At 41.5% G+C, this 19,157-nt stretch overlaps 1 protein-coding gene and 1 pseudogene across 2 annotated transcripts; one reads left to right on the forward strand and one right to left on the reverse strand.

Annotated features, from left to right (window-relative positions):
* Positions 1-95: 95 nt before the first annotated feature.
* On the reverse strand, positions 96-4,421 carry klhl41b (kelch-like family member 41b). Its single transcript, XM_080836015.1, has 6 exons — positions 3,163-4,421; positions 2,298-2,455; positions 1,915-2,022; positions 1,390-1,575; positions 1,010-1,156; positions 96-649 (listed from the first exon to the last, which is right to left on the reverse strand). The coding sequence occupies exons 1-6, from the start codon at positions 4,282-4,284 to the stop codon at positions 538-540; spliced, it is 1,833 nt and encodes a 610-aa protein (XP_080692141.1). The 5' UTR covers positions 4,285-4,421; the 3' UTR covers positions 96-537.
* A 5,236-nt stretch (positions 4,422-9,657) lies between these two features.
* On the forward strand, positions 9,658-12,082 carry LOC308362642 (olfactory receptor 52D1-like; annotated as a pseudogene). Its single transcript has 5 exons — positions 9,658-9,801; positions 10,290-10,583; positions 11,118-11,198; positions 11,788-11,829; positions 12,012-12,082. The product of its transcript is annotated as an olfactory receptor 52D1-like (transcript).
* The last annotated feature ends 7,075 nt before the right edge of the window (positions 12,083-19,157 follow it).

Genomic DNA, 19,157 nt, shown 5'->3' on the forward strand with positions numbered 1-19,157 from the left:
AGGATACGGACGGTGTAGTTCCCCCTGCTGCAAGATTCTTCATACGAAACTACCGGTAACCATGTAGCGTGGAGAGGCAGGGATAACAAGTCACGTAATTTAAAATATTTTATTTTACAAAAAGGGAGCATAAATACAATTCAGAAACCTTCTGTGGTTGGCGTGCATGAGTGAGTGACATGAAACAGGTTGAATGTTGTTATTTTATTGTACAGAAATGAACCTGAGAAAATTCAACCCTTAAACATCACAGTAGTCCCATTTTCCACATCCAGATTGAGATGGCTATCGGTGAGTATGTATATATTTTTCCAGTTAAAATACTTGGGGAACATTGCAGGTTCTTTGACATCACATAGATAGGCTGTCCCTATATAATTTGTGTGGTAATGTTGTGTCTTAAGAGAGCTTCTCAACCCTGGTTTACAGGCTGGAGAGTTTCCTCTACTCTCTCTTTAAAAGACCACAGACGGATGACTCCAGGCAGCTGGGCTCTTGGGGTCAAGAGGTGAGAAGGTCCTGATTGGTTGCCAGGTTTCAAAGTTTGGGCATTCTGGCTGCATTTAGTCGCATAGAAACGCAGGAGGAGCCAGCAGCATAACGCATCTCTCTCAGCATACCACTCCATTGCTTCTTCTCCTCCTCATACCTGTAGAGCACACACACACACACACACACACACACACACACACACACACACACACACACACACACACACAGCATATCTGGTCAGGAACAGGAATGCATGTTTTCATGGCGTGACAGCATTCACTTAATGAATGAACAGGAGTGACATACAAATTCATTCACAGAATGTTGAGTCAGTGGATAGATTGAGTTATTTCAAAAATTGGTCCTTGGTGATATGCTATATCAACATATCTTACTGAGCAGAGTCATATTTTCTGGACGAACATTCTTTCCTGGAAGAATGTTTCTATCTTAATCACTCGTACTCAAAGTGCTGCCATTCAATCAAGAAGACAGTTTACGGTAGCAGGGGACTTACTGCCAGACGTCAGTGACCTCTGCTGGGCCAACTTGTTTGTTTTCAAGCTCCATGATGGCAAACCCACCGACTGCATACAGTGTTCCTCCACTGCTCATCAAGTTTACTGAGCTTCTCTCCTGAGGGAACTCTACGAATGGCTCCCATCTGAATTCATGACACATGATGGCAGTATGTTAGCAATAATGGACACCTTCACCGTGCAACAAGAAATGTCACAATCAAAGGGCAAGCTTTATGCAGTTAGCCTACTGGCTGCTAGCTGCTAGCTACATTTCTTTAAGAAATGAGGAGTGATATCCAACAGCCCACCTTGACACAGACTAAAGATGAAGTGGACTGTGGCCTATCCCTGCCACCTCTATCATGCTCATACTTACGTGTTTGTGGTGAAGTCATAGGTTTCAGCTGCTGCGGTAAGGCCTTCCTCATTCACACCTCCACTCACAATGATGTTCCCATTGTGAATGACAGCGCCGAACATGGCTCTGGCCAGCTTCATGCCTGCCAGCTCCCTCCATTCAGACTGCTTGTGATTGTACACAAACATCTTGTTGATGGCTTTGCTGGTGGGGGAAAACAGAGACACAAGCATGTTAAACATAAATATGGATGCACAGGCTCTTATTCCTTCATGTGTTGATGACAGAGATGTTGAGTGCAGTCACATTTCATATGTTTTTTTTTTTTTTTTTAAGGAAGAAAAGTCACAAATCTCAGCCTCTACACACACACACACACACAGACAGGCTATTTGTGATGCAGGAGGTTAAAAATACTTCAGAAGAAGCTGGACATTCAGACAGCCTCCTTATGTGCTGAGAGTGACGGAACATAGACAGCTGCATACAATCCTATGTGCCATTTGTCTGAACACAAAGACCAACACGAGCCGTGGAGCTCACTTGTCATCTGTTTTTCCTCCAATGCAGTAGACCAGGCCTTTGTGGGAGACCACAGAATGCCCATGGATCCTCAGGGGAAGTTTCTTTGTCTCGCTCCATTTCATCTTACTGTTAGGAAACAGCAGGAGTTAGTTATCCCGTCAAACCAGTCTACCCCATAACATGTACTTGGATCATTAGGAAAACAAATGAGTTGTGCAGACTGAGGCAGACAATGGAGAAAGACTGTGAGATGGAAGCAAGCTGAAATGAGGAGAGAATAGAGGACAGGTACAATGTAGGCACTCTGAGATTCTTCTGAATGAAAAGTGCGTTAAAAATAAAATGAATTATTATTATTATTATTATGTAAGTTCTGTATAAACCTACATAATTCCACTCACTTAGTGTCAAAGCACATGACAGTGTCCAAGGATTCGTTACTCTGCAGGTCTTTTCCTGCAATGGCAAACAGCAGGTTCTCGTACTCGCCGACGTTAAACAGACACCTGGGAGAAGGCATGGGGGGCAGAGCCTCCCATTGAGATGTCAGTGTATCCAACTGTAACAGAGGGGATCACCAACGATTATGGGAAATGTAGTTAAAAGCGCTATTTCACAGAAATTTTAATGGGTATCAAGAAGCTGCATAAAACGTTTTGGTATAAGTTGAAGTATATTTACACTTGGGGTTACCCCATTTTAGAATTACAGTTTTGGTGATAACGTTGAAATGTTTTTTTGGGGATGTTCTGAGGCTTTCGTAGAGATGCTGCTGTCTGCAGGTAACATTACCTGTAAGTATGACTCTTTACAATGAAAGGGTAGTGCATTTAGTAGCTTACTTTATGCAAACAACCATCAAAGCCTACCAAACAAGTCAACACAGTAACAAAGTATATTAAGTGCATTTCATTCTTTGAGATTATACTTGTCTTATCTTGAAGCAACACCAAACCGTTTGAACTGACACACTACAGTGTTCAGTAATGTAAAAGAAGCGGGCTAAATCAGTAAGCACTCCAAAACTCTGCATACGACTGAGTATTACAGTGAGTGCTATGAAGTATGCTGTGTTTTTAACCACCTATGACTGACAAAAAATGCCATTTATCAGACAGGGTCACTGTCATAATAATGCAGCCGTAATGATTTAGAAATAAAATATTATTAATTAATTAATTAAATGAATGTTAATATTATACACAAATATGCCGTTAGTTCAGCTGTCAGACATTCTTTAAAAAACTCCCCTTGTGATTTATTTACCTGATAGAAGTAAACCTGCAGTGGCTTCTCCTTGTTGTCCTCATCTATGAACAGACCGCCCAGAATGTAGAGCTGGTTCTTCGAGGTGCAGACGCTGATATGGTTACGAGGTACCTGCTCAGACGCGGCGGCCAGGAAGCACTCATTCTCACCCACGTCGTACGCTACAGCGGCTGTGTCATTCACCATGACGATCAGGTTCCGCGTGTACATGCCCAGTCTGCGGATGTCACTTAGGTATCCTGGCAACATGTCCTCCTCCTCTTCCTCTTCCTCTTTCCCGGCTTGATCGCCCTCTCCCTCTGCCTTCTTCTTCTTGGTCTTCTCTGGGAGCTTCCCGCCAAACGCATCCTTGATCTCCTGCACCTTCTTCATGAGTTCTGCGTCGGCCTGGATGAGGTCGTCGGTCTCCACCTTCTCTTGGAAGTACTTCTCAGGCATGAGGCGGAAACGCACGCAGTCGAAGGCCTCACCGAGAACCTTGGTGCGCTTCTCCTTGTCGCAACGCACCCACTCCATCAGCGCCTCAAACACATGCTCCTCGTGCTCCACATTGAGCGAGTCTGTGCCGATGATGGCGAACAGCTCGTGGGCCGCAAGTTGAAGGAACTCCTCCTCGGCCGACAGGCTGTCAAAGTGGTCGGCGATGTAGTTCCGGGCGGCAACGGCCAGGCGGGGGCAGTTGAGCACCAGACCCAGCCGGAAGATGGCCAGGCAGTTGGCCAGCGAGAGCTTCTGCTGAAGGTAGTTGACACATACTGTAAAGACAGAAGGGATCTGGAAGCGGTTGGCCACGGCGAAAATGGCCTGCACATTGTCGTCGTTCAGGTCGATCTCGGCCGAGTACAAGTAGCGGACGATCATGTCAAGGGTGTTGGGGTCCACGTCATCCAGGACCACCTCCTTGGTGTCCACCTGCTCCTTGCCATCCTCGGTGAAGAAGAGCTCCCGGAAGTAAGGGCTGCATGCTGCCATGATGAGGCGATGGCAGGGGAAGCAGCGGTCGCCTACTTTCAGGGTACAGTCCACAAAGCGATTCTCATTCAGCAGCTCCTTCAGTCCGTCCTGCAACAGGGTGCTCTGGAAAAGGCGCAGCTCCTCTTTAATGGCGTTGGGATCCATGATGAAAGGAGTGTCGAGGGTGAAGGTGACTAGTTTCCCAGTGTAAGTAATCCACAGAAAGGGAAAATGGGGGAGAAACGGGCGCGAGGAGGAGGTGAGATGGCGGCCGCAGGTCTGCTCGCCACCGGTGCTGGCTGGAAAAGGGCAGAGCAGTGAAAAGATTCCCAGCATGAGGGGGCTGTTATTTAATACCCCCCCCCCCCCCCCCCCCCACCTCTAAATTTAGCCATGTACCCCCTCCTGTTCTCTCTCTCTCTCTCTCTCTCTCTCAACTCCCTCCCCCTCATTCCCCCTCTTCCTCCATACCTCTACCCCATCCCTGAACAGCGAGAATGCAAGCTGAGCCAAAAGCGAGGAAGGGCCCGAAGGTGCAGCTGTTGTCATCTGACAGGCGTAAGCTATGCCTGACTCAGCTCTGGCAAGGAAACACATGAATGAAACACATTAGTGGAGGAAATAATGTGATATTCAACATCGGTGGTCTATATTGGTCAAGTGTGCACCGTGTTCTGCTGTTTGAGTTAAAATACTACTACTAGTACTTAACGTGAAGCATTAAATTGTTTTAAGGCAGTCCTTTGACAGAGGCATGTGCGTGTGTGTATAAATTGTCTAAGTCCAGGAAACAGCTGTGGCCACAACAGGTGATGGCTGCTTGCTCCACCCATCAGTGATGGCCCAGAACCTCTCTCACTGCCGAGCGAGGTCGAAGTTCAGTGGGTGAAATTTAGCAAGCCTTAGATTGAGTCAGGATTATTGGTGAAAATGTAAGGTAGCTGTCAGATGAAGGTAATGAAACTGAATGGTAATGCCATCTCTCTTTATGCAATCATGTATCAAACAAAGTGAGATGTACATGACGTATAAAACTGGCAGTTAAATAATAGTTTGGACACATATTCATAATAAGCACCTGGCCTGTGGATTCTAGAACAATCCTGACAGAGTGTGAGCTTTGGTATCAGGGTCTCCTCTGTCTGCCTGCCTTGTGCTAAAATTAACATGGGACTCCACTTAAAGGAGGGTAGTGGGGGACAGAGGAGTAATATCAGTCAGAGGGGGAGAGAGAGAGAGAGAGACACAGTGACAGAAAGAGAGAATGAATGACAGAGGACCCAGAAATAGATACAGAAACCTCAGACTCTAAAAAAAGCTGTGTGATTAGGGAGGAAATATGGGAGGCAACTTGTGACACTAGGCACTTGTCAATATGGCACAGGCTTCTAGTTACCTAGAGGTTGCTAAGTGGTTGATTTAAATAATCGGAGCTGATGTTGTTTGAAAGATGCAGCTCTAGTGAATAACTGATAATACAGTCTCATACAATTGTGTTACTTTCGTTGACGACCAGCAGAGGGCAGTCCAACCGATTTTTCTGAAATCTCAAGCAACAACCAAAGTAAAATTACTTCAGGTTGATAATAAGGCATGAAACTGAAACATTCAAACATTCAACACAAATACATGGTTTGTATGCATGCATTTACAAAATTGCTGACCACATAAAATAATAAATAAAAAGAACAACTCAGAGCCAAAGCTGTTAAGCTGCCATACATATTTTATTGGTGTGGCAAGGAAGGGCATGCAGCCCTGGATTGTTCATAAAGCATAATATAAATGTTGTTGTTTGATCATGTATTTAATGATTGGCATAAAACAGCTGAAATGCAACACTTCTATTTTATGAGAGTTAGATTTTGTCTCAATGTTTAAGTTTGTAATGGACTTCGCATCAGAGCCATTTGGTTACGTTTAAATTGGTTGCATTTAATCTCAAAGGATTGAATTTGACTGGTGGTCAATTGTAATCAACAGTTCTTTTTTCTACCAATTAATGTTGTTCATGTCTGGGTTTCCCGGTTTTTAAACTTTTGGAGGTGTGAGACTCAGTTGCAGAGACAGAGACAGAGAAGTTTCGATCAGATCAGTTCGAACAAAATTCTTTACTTGAGGGCAAAAAACTCATAGTAAATCCAGACAAGGCAAACACAGGCTGGGCAGTTACATAGCTCCAACAAAAGGTATCCAAAACAAAACAGGTAACAAAGATCTCAGCACTCGCACAACGTGTCCACGGGGAGACATGTCGTGTTGCCTTTTTACTTTCTATTTGCTTAAAACATTTTTTTATAAAGAATGTGAAAAGTAAAACAGAATTAATTTCACCTTTTTTATTAAATCAAGTATCTTTTACTTCTCAAACTCTTAATACCCATATGTAATGCACACATTCATGTTTTTTTTATTGTTGGTTTTATGGACGATATTAAAATGGGTCTGCCCCATTGACAAAATGTCATAAAATCTGGCATGTGTCGATGCATACATTCAGGCGTGATTCAGATTGTGATTTCTTATTAGTTTGTGATATTAGCTAGTGAAGAGAAGGTTATTGCTTTGAACATTATTCACTAGATGGTGCCGCTCCACAAATAAATCATAATGAACTAGGCGTGAAGCCCCCCCCAGAGGCCGACTGAACATGTAAGGGATAACGGCCGACGAGCTGTACAGTTCTAGAAAGGTAATGGACGCTGTGGGGCAAAGAACTCCACGACGTGCAGCGGAGTGGAGTTGCTCCGCGCAGTCCATTATCTTTGTAGAACTGGACAGCTCGAAGGCCGTTATCCCGCTTATCTCCCGTTTACAACATCCAAAAATGTTTTTATTATTATTATTATTATTATTTAGAATTTCCTTTATCTTTAGGAAACTTAATATGCATAATAACCTGATGAATTCTTAATTTGAAGCCTAGTGCTCCCGTTAGAGAAAGTAGTGCGTTTTTTGAAGAAAAAAAAATGTTACGTTGGTTGTCAATGGTAACCATTCAAGAGCATTGATATGGAACGGCGATTTAACTTTTCTACTGGGACTACGTCCAAGGTGTCCGGTTATACGAACTTAATGTACACCCCATTAGCCAATCAGAAAACAGTATTTCGTTCCAGAGGGAGATAATGAACATTAATCACCAGGTGGTGCTAATCCACAAATGAGCTGTAGTGAGCTATGGTCATAAGCCTCCTATAAGCCACTTTGCAATAATTTTTTTGTAAGTTTTGGTAAAACAGTTGACAAGCTATTGTCCAAAAAGTCCTTTGAGTCCACCCCACTTCAGGGAGGACTACAGCAAGAAGGGAAAAGGGACACACACACTTAGGGACACAACATATAACCACATCAAGTTTAGTGAAGTATATGATATCTTCGACAGTAAATCTGTACAAAAATTAAAATAAAACTGTGCCCTGTGGTGGTCATAATAATAACATGTAGCTGCTCAGATGAATTAGATGAGAACAACAGGCTTCCACCCTAACTGGCTGATGAAGGGCAGCACATTGCTAATCATTAAAAAAGTTAAAGGGTACAGGTATATTAAAAAGAAGAAGAAGAAGAAGAAGAAGAAAAAGAACAAGAAGAATATATTTTATTTTCAACTCAATGTTCATGAATTCAATCTAAAAGAATTTGCTATAAAGTTAAAATCCTGCTCAGGATCCTTTACAAAGTAAAAGGCCTGAGGATTGATCTGTAGCATGTGCTGCCCTCTAGTGGTCAGAGTGGTACATACACCTGAAGTGCATCCAAACAAAAAAAGTCCTGTTGGCCATGACTGGACAAAGCTGGTTGGAACATTGGTTGTGGGTGAAAAGTGAGACAGTGCTGTCAGGTGGAGAGGATTTCTCCAGACTGATGATAATCCACACTGCAGTAAAATATGTCAGGAGTTGCTGTAGTTTAGTCTAAAAAATGTACAAACAGGATTAATTACAGAAGGCTGATGTAAACTACCCCAGAGTGAACACATATTAGTGAGGTCTCTGCACAGGTGTTTTTTTTAGGGTATCAAGCATCAGTGAAGTCCAACTGAAGGAAATGATTACCTCTATGGTCATGTAGGTAATGCAAACCTTCTGAGGTGTATCAGCTATAGTGGCTTCCATGATATAAAATTGATCTGGTCAAATGTAGGGTTGTTCTAGTTTTATATACAGCATATCGGTGTGTAATCCATAGTGGTGAACTGACAATCTAGTATTTGTAAGGACACGACCTACTTATCGGTAGTGAGGCTGGATTTTTCAAAAACCACGAAACAGAAATATTTGCCCAGTATCTTTGTAAGAACTTTAGTTATGAAGTTGGTCACTGGTGTTTGGCTATAAGGCCTTATTGTCAGTCGCTGTTCCAGTTCATTCCAGAGGTGTTTTATGGGGTGAAGTTCAAGGCTTGGGCAGGCCAAAACCTTGTTTTGAAAACTATTTCTGTATGGACCTGACATTATTCCGGGCCATTAGAGGGAGAGTCATTTTCCTAAAGTGGAGCCTACCATTGTCTAAATGATGTGCAGTGACCAGCTATGTAGGCTGAACAGTGTGGTTTGTATGGCATTTATAACCCATGTGAGATTATTCCCATAAATTGTCTGCTTATTTCTGAAAGTATTGTAGTGCAGCAACTACATTAGGCAACAAACAGCAGCTTCTATAGCATCTATGTCAACCCACTCAACTCAAAAATACCGGAATACTTGATGAAAGCAGTGAGCTTGAAAAATACATTGCCACCACTCTTAAATCAGTTTTTTAATTATATGTTTATTTTTACAATGATTATTGCTTTCTTTTACACATAAATAGTAACAAAAATGAAGATTCACGTTATAATCGGAAGTATTAGTCAAATAATTTAACTTTGGTCTTGATCCATTGCCTCGTAGCTTTTTACCCGGTCCTTGTTTTCATTGTAGCTGACAGTTGATCAGTTACTGAGCCCATGCAAGAAACCAGCACAGCCAGTGTTGCTGTCCATATACAGGCAGGCAGGCAGTTTTAAGGACCCTCTTGCCACACCCACACAGGTGCACAGCTTGCCCAACTATTACATCAGGTGCTCCTCCTCCACCTTTGTCTTGGGAGAACTGGCTGTTTGAGTGACGTGGACCAATCACTGGCTTTGTCATGTATTAAAACAGGCTATAACTGACTGCTCACAGCATTTTTATGGGGTAAGAAAATATCTGTTACCTATGCACTGCTTTTGAGCTTTTATATTAATTTATAAACCATAGGAATCATCGCTGTCAATGCACATCTGCATTAGCCAATGTACCTATTGTTCAGTTTAGCTTTCAATGACATTGTAGGTCTGAGTGGCATGATCCCACCGGTTGTCTATAATCTGATGACCTAACAGAGACACACAAGTTTCCTTGCATGTCTGTTTCAGGCCTTAATTCTGCATTTGTATGTTGGTGCTACATACCTAATTTTGTCAGCAATGGCTTTTGATAGATACATAGCTATATGCCACCCTCTTAGATATCATTCAGTTATGTCCGAAACTACTGTCATTTACATCTTAATGTTATGCTGCTTAATTAATTTCCTTCTGGTGGGGTCTGTATTTGGGCTCACCTTGCGTCACCCGTTTTGCTCAACTAATGTCTCTAATTTCTACTGTGATAATATGTCAATCCTCAGGATGACTTGTGCAAAGGACATCACCGTAAACAATCTATATGGTTTATTTGTCACAGGTGTTTATCATGGACTTACTCTGTTTTCTATTGTGTTTTCTTATACATTTATTTTAATTGCATGTTTCAGAAATAAGGACTCTGATGCTAAGTCAAAGGCTTTGTATACCTGTGCAACCCACTTTGTTGTGTTTGTGATCTATGAATGCTCTGCTGCTTCAACTGTTCTTGTATACAGAATTCCTCAAAGCCCTTTAACTCTTAAGAAGTTCATGGCAATGTCACTTGTAGTATTTCCTTCCTGTCTCAATCCAATCATATATGGAGCCAAAACTAAAGAGATCAATCAAAAGATAAAACAGATTTACAAAATATTTCAAAGAAGTGCTTTGGAAAAAACAAGACTGGCAAAAGTGAACCCAATAGCTGAATGAGCATCAGAAAGCAAATGAAAGCCTATCCCATGAATGTTAACACTCTACTTTAAATTTCTAGAAGTTGTATCATTCTGTGAAGCGTGAATACCATCTACGGTTTATTTATCACAGGCGTTTATCATGGACTTGGTCTGTTTTCAATTGTCTTTTCTTATACATTTCTAATCTAATTGCATGTTTCAGAAGTAAGGACTCTGATGCTTGGTCAAAGGCTTTGTATACCTGTGCAACTCACTTCCTTGTGTTTGTGATCTATGAATGCTCTGCTGTTGTAGTTGTTCTTGTATACAGAATTCCTCAAAGCCCTTTGAATTTGAAGAAGTTCATGGCAATGTCATTTGTAGTATTTCCTTCCTGTCTCAATCCAATTATATGTAAGGGATAATGTATTGTCCGGAGGTCATTCTACAAAAATAATTCCCGACGGGGCGAACAACACCCCGACGCGCAGCGGAGGGTGTTGTTTTGTACCGAAGGGAATTATTTTTGTAGAATGACCGACGGACAATACATTATCCCGCTTATTATACGGGTACTTGCCAAAAACGATAGAAGACATTCCTCCAACATATCTCTTTTTAATGATTTAGGTGCCGTTTCATGTGTCCCGTTTAGAAATAAATAGTTCTTCAAGCAAATAGAACTTTGAAGTTTCAGGTGTTGCATAGCAACCCATTACTTGCTGACTTCAAATTACTCTCTACTGTTGCGTTAAAATGACTGGACTTCTGGCGGAATGATATGAAAGATGTGAATTAGAAGTACAAAACCCGTTGCCAATGACAGCGGTGATTATCTTTGGCAGAGGTCTGTTAGCAGGAATTAATGTATGGGTATGACGTAGGAATGGCCCATTCAAATCAACGGTACTTTTTGGAACGTTCTGAAGAGCCGTGTAATAAATGGAGTTAAAACTAAAGAGATCAAGCAGAAGATAAAACAGATATACGACTACAAAATGTTCCACAGAAGTGCTGTCAAGTTCAACTGTGAGCCATGTCCCTGACAACCTGAGGGTGGGTGGTTCTGCATTTAAGTATTGTGTGTGTTTGTATTTAAGTAATTTAAGGCTTGTATTGTATTGTGTATATAGTGCACTGCATGTGGTTGTCTTGCTTTTCATTTTCTTAAGTGGTGTTTGTGTTTTGCATTTAAAGGTTTTTCACCTCGCTGGTTGACCAGCTAAAAACTTCTAAAATAAAAGAAAGAAGAAAGAGAAAAATTGTGGTCAATGAGTGGAATCCTGTGAAAGCTTCCTGAAATTGGCTGTCCCTTTCAAGTGGGGGAGTTTTGCATTAAACACCTGGCAAAAGTGAGGGAACACTTGACAAGTGCTTTGGGATAACCAAGACTGACCAAAGTGAACCCAATGAGCATCAGAACGCAAATGAAAGCCTATCCCATGAATGTTAACACTCTACTTTAAATTTCTAGGATTTGTATCATTCTGTGAAGCGTGAATACCATACTCCGTTTGTACAGTATATGGCTATATTAGTGAAAGATTGTACTTAAAAAAACGTAATACTTTGACCTGATAACTTTTAAATTCACATGTGATGTGGTGTTAATCCCTAGCCATGGAGGCTAATAAAGCCATTCCTGATAAAAGGGTCGCAGGTTAGACCACAGAGCTACACGCTCTGATAACATGTTATGTTATGTTATCAGGAAATGAAAGTATGTGAAAATGTATGTTTTGTATAGAGATTATGGAATATGGAATACAAGTGTTTCTCAAGATGCTTTGCTCCTGATGGCAAAAGTGTCTCCTGTGAAAACTACTGTGATGTGCAACCCAGTCTCATTGAGGAAATGTACCCCGGAGCACGACAATGGCCCCAAAATTGTGATATACCCTTACCAGAGGTAGAACTAAACCCAACCATGTCTTTCCTCATCTCTAAGGCCTCCAATTTATGAAATGGATTCTTGGATAAAAATGTGCTTTATAGTTCTATCTTTACCTGTACCCTAAATTATGCAATTTATGTTAGATATAATTGCTTTAAAAAAAAATACATTAACTGATACATTTCTACTAAAGAATGACCACACAAATCAATGTCAGCTGAAACCATGTTTATTCCTCTCAGAGATTGTGTTCTCATGCGGAGGAAACACTTAAAACATTGCTAGCACATATTTGAACAGGCAACTTTTATGCTGAGAATGGTAAGAACTTTTATACAAGCTGACCACTAACATGTGTTAAGAGCGAGGAGCGCATATTGCATAGCGGTCGTTTTGAAACTGCAAAATACCACTTGCGCCTGAGAAACGCCTTCTCTGTTCTGCCCCGCCCATTTCGGCGCAAATTCATTTCGACGCGCGCCTCTGGAGGAAAAATCCCGCTGTGGGCCGGGTGCAAAATAGGAATGATACACGCGTCGGTGACAATGTCAATTGCGCTGGGTGCAAGATAGGGCCCTTGTTGGCTATTTTGACTTATTAGTGAACTGCTGTACCATTGGCAATTGAAAAAAACTGTCAAGAACATAGAGGAACAGAAAAATAAAGAAAACTGATATAATACATACAGTCTAAGAAAAAAAGTTGTGAAAAATTGATCTTTGGCGATGAAAAGTCGAGGGACGGGGGCCCAGAATTCCTAGCAACGGCCCTGCATACAATAATTCATACTTGTCATCCCCACATGCACAACTATACTGATAAGGCTTTTGACAGCCAGATATAATGTCAGTATTCCCTATGGAAGAAATCACCTGTCTCAAGGCCCGTCACATGATAACGTTCTGGTCTAAGTTCTCTGAATGTCCAAATCGTTCAATTTCAAGCGTTCTAGGGCGAGGTGGACACATCTGGCGTGGGACTGACACATGAGGAGCGTGTGCTGACGTGTCACTGGCGCGCGACAAACGTGTGCTGACGTGTCACTGGCGCGCGACAAACGTGTGCTGACGTGTCACTGGCTCGCGACGAATGTGTGCTGACGTGTCACTGGCTAGCGACAAACGATTAGTCAACGTAAGACGAGCGTGTTGAGCATGTGACTAACGTGTAAATAACGAAAGAATAGCATTTGCTGCCGTCTGGGTTTTATGGTCAAACAGATATAAAACGCTGGAAAATCATAGCGGACATACCGCCAAGGCGAAAAAAATGTGTAAGGGGGGCTTCTGTTACTAGCACTGCAAGTAAGAAGAATGCAAAGCCTCTTTCTTTAGCAATGTCTTAAGAAAGCTGGTAGAGAAGGAGTAGTTGCTTGATGTGAGGTGAAGTACATTCTATTGGAATACTTGTGGAACATTTTTGGATTGCTGTTTAAAACTAGTAAGCCTGTTTTGGGGCACTGTTTAAGTACTTATTTCTGTTTGTTTGTTTTGTATTTATGTTGTTTTGAAGCCAAATAAATACAAATATATATATTTTTGTACAAAAACCATCCTCTCGTGCACTGTGTTTTTTTCCTCTTCACCACTTATCATCAGTTGCCACATCCCAATAACGTGGGGTGACCAAGCGGCCCCTCACTTTATATATGCCGGAAATTATTCCCTCAGGAGACCAGGTACGCAGCTGTTGAGCTGGAATGCCTGGCAGTCAAGTGGGCACTTGACAGTTTAAAATATTATTTATTAGGTTGAGATTTCACCCTGGAAACAGACAGACAGAAAATTCACCCTAGTTACCTCAGGACTTTGGAGCTGCATATAAGTATATTTATTAGACAAACAACAATTGCAATCGGGCTCACTCCCAGCACAAGGCTGAAAGCGAAGCAATGATAAACACATCGTACAAGGTTTATATAGACAGAAGTTTACTTTTCAGCAGGGATAACCTCGTGGTGGTAACAAGGTCGGAAGAAGCACCGTTCCCTTCTTATCACCTCTGGCCTAAACATGCTCTTGTACATATGCAGACTAAGTGGCACCTAATAATTAAAGTTACACACACGCACAGAAAAGCCATGTTCCTGCTTTCATACGCACATGATCCATATAAGGTAATTTATAATACAAGGCATTAACAGTGTTCAGAAATTATCTCCATCACTCCCTTCTTTTATCCGTTTCAATGGATAGTTAAAAATCACAATCAAAATCACAAATCATCTTTCTTAATTTATCAATTATCAATTTCAATGGATAAATTCAAAATCATCACTCTGAGCTTTATCGCATGGATTTTTGGAAGAGGTCATTACTGAGCATCTCTCCATATAATTATAAGTAAATAATTAAAAATGTAATTTTTCTCATCACACATTTGAATACTTTGCATTTGTAGGCCAACATAATGGATGTCAACTGTGTGTGTGTCATTAGCTCGCCTAGGTTTCAGATAACATTCAAACAAGGTTTCTTTGCTGTGTCCTTGAAGGCCCTGTTCCCCATCAGGCATTCTGCAGATCACATCGGCTGTAGAGTACCACTGGGCAGGAATGTAGACAGTCTGTCTGTGGAAAGTGTGTTTCGGCATGCTGGTTTTCCCCCATCACGGATGATCTTCGGCCAGGCCCCATTGCAGATATTGGACCAAGAACGGTGACTGTTGGATCAATATGTTAATAGTACCAAAATGTAGAGTAGTGCAGTTATTATCAAAAGTTCTATACATTGTTTCATTTTTCCCTTGTAACTCCCCATGACTTTGCACAGATAGGACCGCCCCGCCCTCCCAGTCTCCACTAGGCTCCTCAACCCCTCTGGACAGTGTTGTTTTCTTGACCAGGTTTGAGACGAAAACTTGCCAAGGCAAAGAATTCCCTTTGTCAATCTCTTTATCTGTTTCAGCAAATGGTTTGAGTGTTAAGGCAGTGTAGATCATTACAAACATCATTTCAAACAGTGATAACCACATGCATGCTTGATTTCACTTATTTCACTCTTGGATTCTGAATTTGCTTTTAATAGTTTGGATTTAACTCAATAAAAATAAAAAATGTATGATAAATCATCTTTTCATAAAATTAAAATAAGAACTCAAAATATAGCTGCAAGCAGCAATGGAGGGTTCATGCAGCGAATTGGCCAAATTCGATAGGCTGTTGAAGGCGAATGCTTTCAGAACGCAATCTACTGATAAAGCATGATCTTTAGAAAGTCCGTGCCAATTTTGGTGAAGATCGGATCAAATTAGCGACCTGTGCAAGCTTTTTAGTGTTTTGGATTAAATTAAGGTCAAAGGTCACCAAATGTATTGATTGTCCCCCAGATGGGGTCAGCAGTCCAAGTTTGGTTTTGATACATTACAGGGTAGCCGAGATATGAGCTCACTTCCTGTTTGGCGGCTTTGCCGCCTAATTTGATTGGCTGCTACTGGCGAACGCTTTCATCAATTGTTCCATAAACTAATGCAGTTATCAGGCATGGTCTAATGATGGTCTGCGCCAATTTTTGTGAAGATCAGATCAAATTTGTGACCTGTGTTTGCTTTTTAGTGTTTTTGACTAAATTCAATATGGCGCCCTGATCAATTATGATAATGTCACATATTTGCATTTGTCAACCTAAAGACCTCCAAGAGCATGAGTAGAACCCACTAGTAAGTGGAAATTCCAAACACGTCAACAGCTACAGGCCAAAATGCATTTTTTGTATTTACAGCGCCACCTAGAGGTTAAAGGTCACAACATTTCTTAAGCGTCTTCCTGATGAGGTAAGCGGTCCACGTAGTAAGTTTGGTCTTGATAAATCAAATCGTTGTTGAGATATGAGCCCACGTCCTGTCTGGCGACTTCGTCGCAAACTTTGATTGGCTGTCACGGGCGAACGGTTTTAGTTGCGAAGATGTAATCCAATAACTTTTGTGAGGCTTGGTCTGAAGATGATGTGTGTCAAGTTTGGTGTTAATCGGACAAAAATTGTGACCCGTGAAACTTTTTGAAGGTTTTTGATAAAATCCAAAATGGCGGAAAATCCATCATGGCGCAAAATGACGTCATAGGGTGCGTTGAACTCGTGCTGGTCCAAGGATTCCAAGGATGCCTCATTTTCGAAAATCGGGCCAACGGGTCAAAAGTTACGTGTGTGAACGTACGTCCAACTTTGACCTGTTGGTGGCGCTAGAGCGCTACATGTTCCTACATGAAACTTGGTGAAATGAATCATGGGACTGTCCCCAATCAGTGTGCCAAATTTCACAACTTTTTACCAGACGGTTCTATGGGCTGCCATAGGATCCCAGCACAGAATCATAATAATAAGAACAAACAGAAACACAATAGGTTTCCTGCAGCTTCGCTGCATGAACCCTAAATATATGCTTACTATCCCCACTTATCGAGGCATGTTTCCACCATGGCTCAATATTGCAGCATATCTTTTAGTATTGTGAGATGTAAATCTTCAATTGTGTATGTGTCAGATGGTTTTTGCAGTTCAAAGTGCTTTACATACAATCAATAAAAGCAAGCAGCAAAAGCAATACATGGAGTAAAATAATGGTCAACATCATATCAGAACCATCATATCAGAACAGAATCAGTGTTCCGATAGGCTTCTTGGATTACTAAAATCATAATAAAAGGAAAAAAAGTAATACAACCTTCTGCCTGGTTAGTGGCCTTGTCTGCTTTGTGGTTTCCCAATGAAACCGGGTCTTTTGCATGTGTGTGCGAAGCGCAATCAGTTCCGCTGCCTCTGCCGAATAGTGTGGAAGTAGTGGCTATGTGTTCAAGGTTTGTTTACTTGAAACATCAACAAACAATAGTTGAATTAGCTTTTGGAAAAGGCATATCTTGTAGGTCAGCTCTGGCTGCCATAGTTTTGATCTGTCCTCTGCCGTAAGTAAAAGTGTAGCTGGCTTAAATGTCACGCAGTGCTCAATAGTGATATGAGGCTGAGAGGGCAAAAACACAAATTTATAAATAATCAGCATGTGGAACTTTCAGTGTAAGTCTGTTTAGTACAATAGGAGCAGAGGCCTGCACCGCCAAGGCTGCAGCCACTCCTGCTTGTAAACATTCAGACATTGCTTGGGCTACTGGATCTTGCCGTGTTGAATAGTATGCCATCAACTTAAAGTCCACACTTATGCATTTATACAGATGTCATATAACCTTTTTTACAGTACAGTTGGTACGAATGGCTTGTTGTGTCATGGATGTGCTTAGACAGCAGAACTGACTAACAGTTGTTTAATCTGTTCAAATGCCTGCTTTCCATCTTCAGGCCTTTTAATAATATCTCCTGCTGACCTGGGCTGTGAATAAAGTAAATTCTGCAACATTTGTGTTTCTAACGCGTAGTTAGGAATGCAATATCTACAGAATTATGTAATTCCCAGAAAATACATCATTTATTTATTTGTCTGTGGCTGAGGTGCTTTTTAAAGATAGCTTTACTTTAGCGAACCACAGCAGCTTATTTTGTGGCCTTGATTCTGCTAAAATCTTAACAACACCAGGGTATGTTGTCTACAAGTCTTCTTATCTGGAGAACAGCAGAGTCTTTTGAGCCGGCACTCAGCCCCCACTCAGCCTATGTTAGTCCAATGCCTCAATCTAGGTTAATGTAGTTAGTGTGCCAGGCTTACATTTGTCTTTAAATCTTTTTTGGGCTAAACAGTGTATATTCTATACATAATAATATTTTGGGACACCATTGTTTAATTTATTCTAAAACCCATGTATTGTTGGAACAATTCTAATGCCCAACCCATATCACATCTCTTCCTAATAAGTCTGTAGGGCATGTTTTTTTTTTTAACATAATCTGCATTTTAAATATCTGTCCTGTTTCAGACTCTTCAAAAGAAATGGGTTATGTGTATGACTTCGTTTTAGATGTTACTGTTCTGGGCATGTAATTCTCTGATTGTTGCTTAGCAGGCAACAGTCACACAAAACAAAACAATCATTGGCTTGCTTGCCACCATTAACCTAAGCTTTGCTCTTTTCGCAAGCATACACAGGTCATGTTCTTTATAATTCCGAAGATTCTAATAAAATAAGATACACCATTCTACATTTTACCGAAAAAGGAATACTGAATCACTGAAAAATTGAGACTTGTATGATGTTTATCAGTTTGTTTTAGGATCCCTGCCTGACCTCTCAACTGGAGAAACACTGAAAAGCATGAAGCCCCAACCTCTTACAACCTGTGATTTCAGTGGGTTGTCGGAGCTATCTTTTGTTGACTCCAGGTTCGGATCTTTTTCAAGGGGTTCAGCACTATCTTATCTATCTATCTATCTATCCATCTTATCTGTGTTTCCCACACTCCTAGTGGAGGGTCCCAGATGTCCATCTAACATGCACTTTGTTTCAAACTGTGACCAGATCTTTCATTTGGAGAACCTACAATTAACCCACAAGCTGTCAGCTCTAATAGAGGTAGGTACACGTAAACAGTCAGAATGTTTGTTGTGGAAAGAAATGCACCAACCAAGCGTGACCGCTAGCAGATTTGATGAGGTTTGCCATGTGTGAGGGGAGTCATCTGGTCAGGCACTCACAGGGAGAATTCTTCAAGGGGTGCAACAGAGTGGATCAATGAAAAAAGGGCAGGAGAGGAAGCCTCAAGTGCTGGAGCAGAACTCCAAACTTGTCAGTGTAAATGTTTTACCCTGTGGCATTGTTGTACATCCTGATGCCCCTTACGTTGGTGCCTGAAACGCCAGCGCTGAACCCTGCTCCTGCAACGCCCCCTCCAACCACAACTCACCCAGCAGCATCACTTTCCCGATCACCTGAATTCTGATGGACTGCACCTGTCACGCTCAGTATAAGAACCCCTCACACTCTTCACTCACTGTCAAGCAACTAGTTAATGGAGGTGTCTTCCTGACTCTTTCGTATTCACACAAAGCTATCTGTGATTTCCTAATCACCTCTTCTGTCTCCAGTCGACCTGTTTGTTTCGCCATTTTTATCCCTTTCCACTGGCAGTTCAACCAATAAATCTTGTAAGCGCATGTTCTGACGCAAAGGTTTATGACCCTAACTAACACTACTCCTAGTTTTGCAGCAGTGAAAT

The sequence above is a fragment of the Sprattus sprattus genome (assembly GCF_963457725.1).
Source record: "Sprattus sprattus genome assembly, chromosome: 3".
In the NCBI taxonomy this organism is placed as follows: Eukaryota; Metazoa; Chordata; class Actinopteri; order Clupeiformes; family Clupeidae; genus Sprattus; species Sprattus sprattus.

Coding starts and splice junctions, on each gene's coding strand:
- klhl41b (XM_080836015.1), bottom strand. CDS start 4,284: ATGGATCCCAACGCCATTAAAGAGGAGCTGCGCCTTTTCCAGAGCACC. Junction 1,576..1,914: donor GGAGGAAAAACAGATGACAA/GTGAGCTCCACG, acceptor TTCCCCCACCAG/CAAAGCCATCAACAAGATGT. Junction 650..1,009: donor GAGGTCACTGACGTCTGGCA/GTAAGTCCCCTG, acceptor TGTGCTCTACAG/GTATGAGGAGGAGAAGAAGC.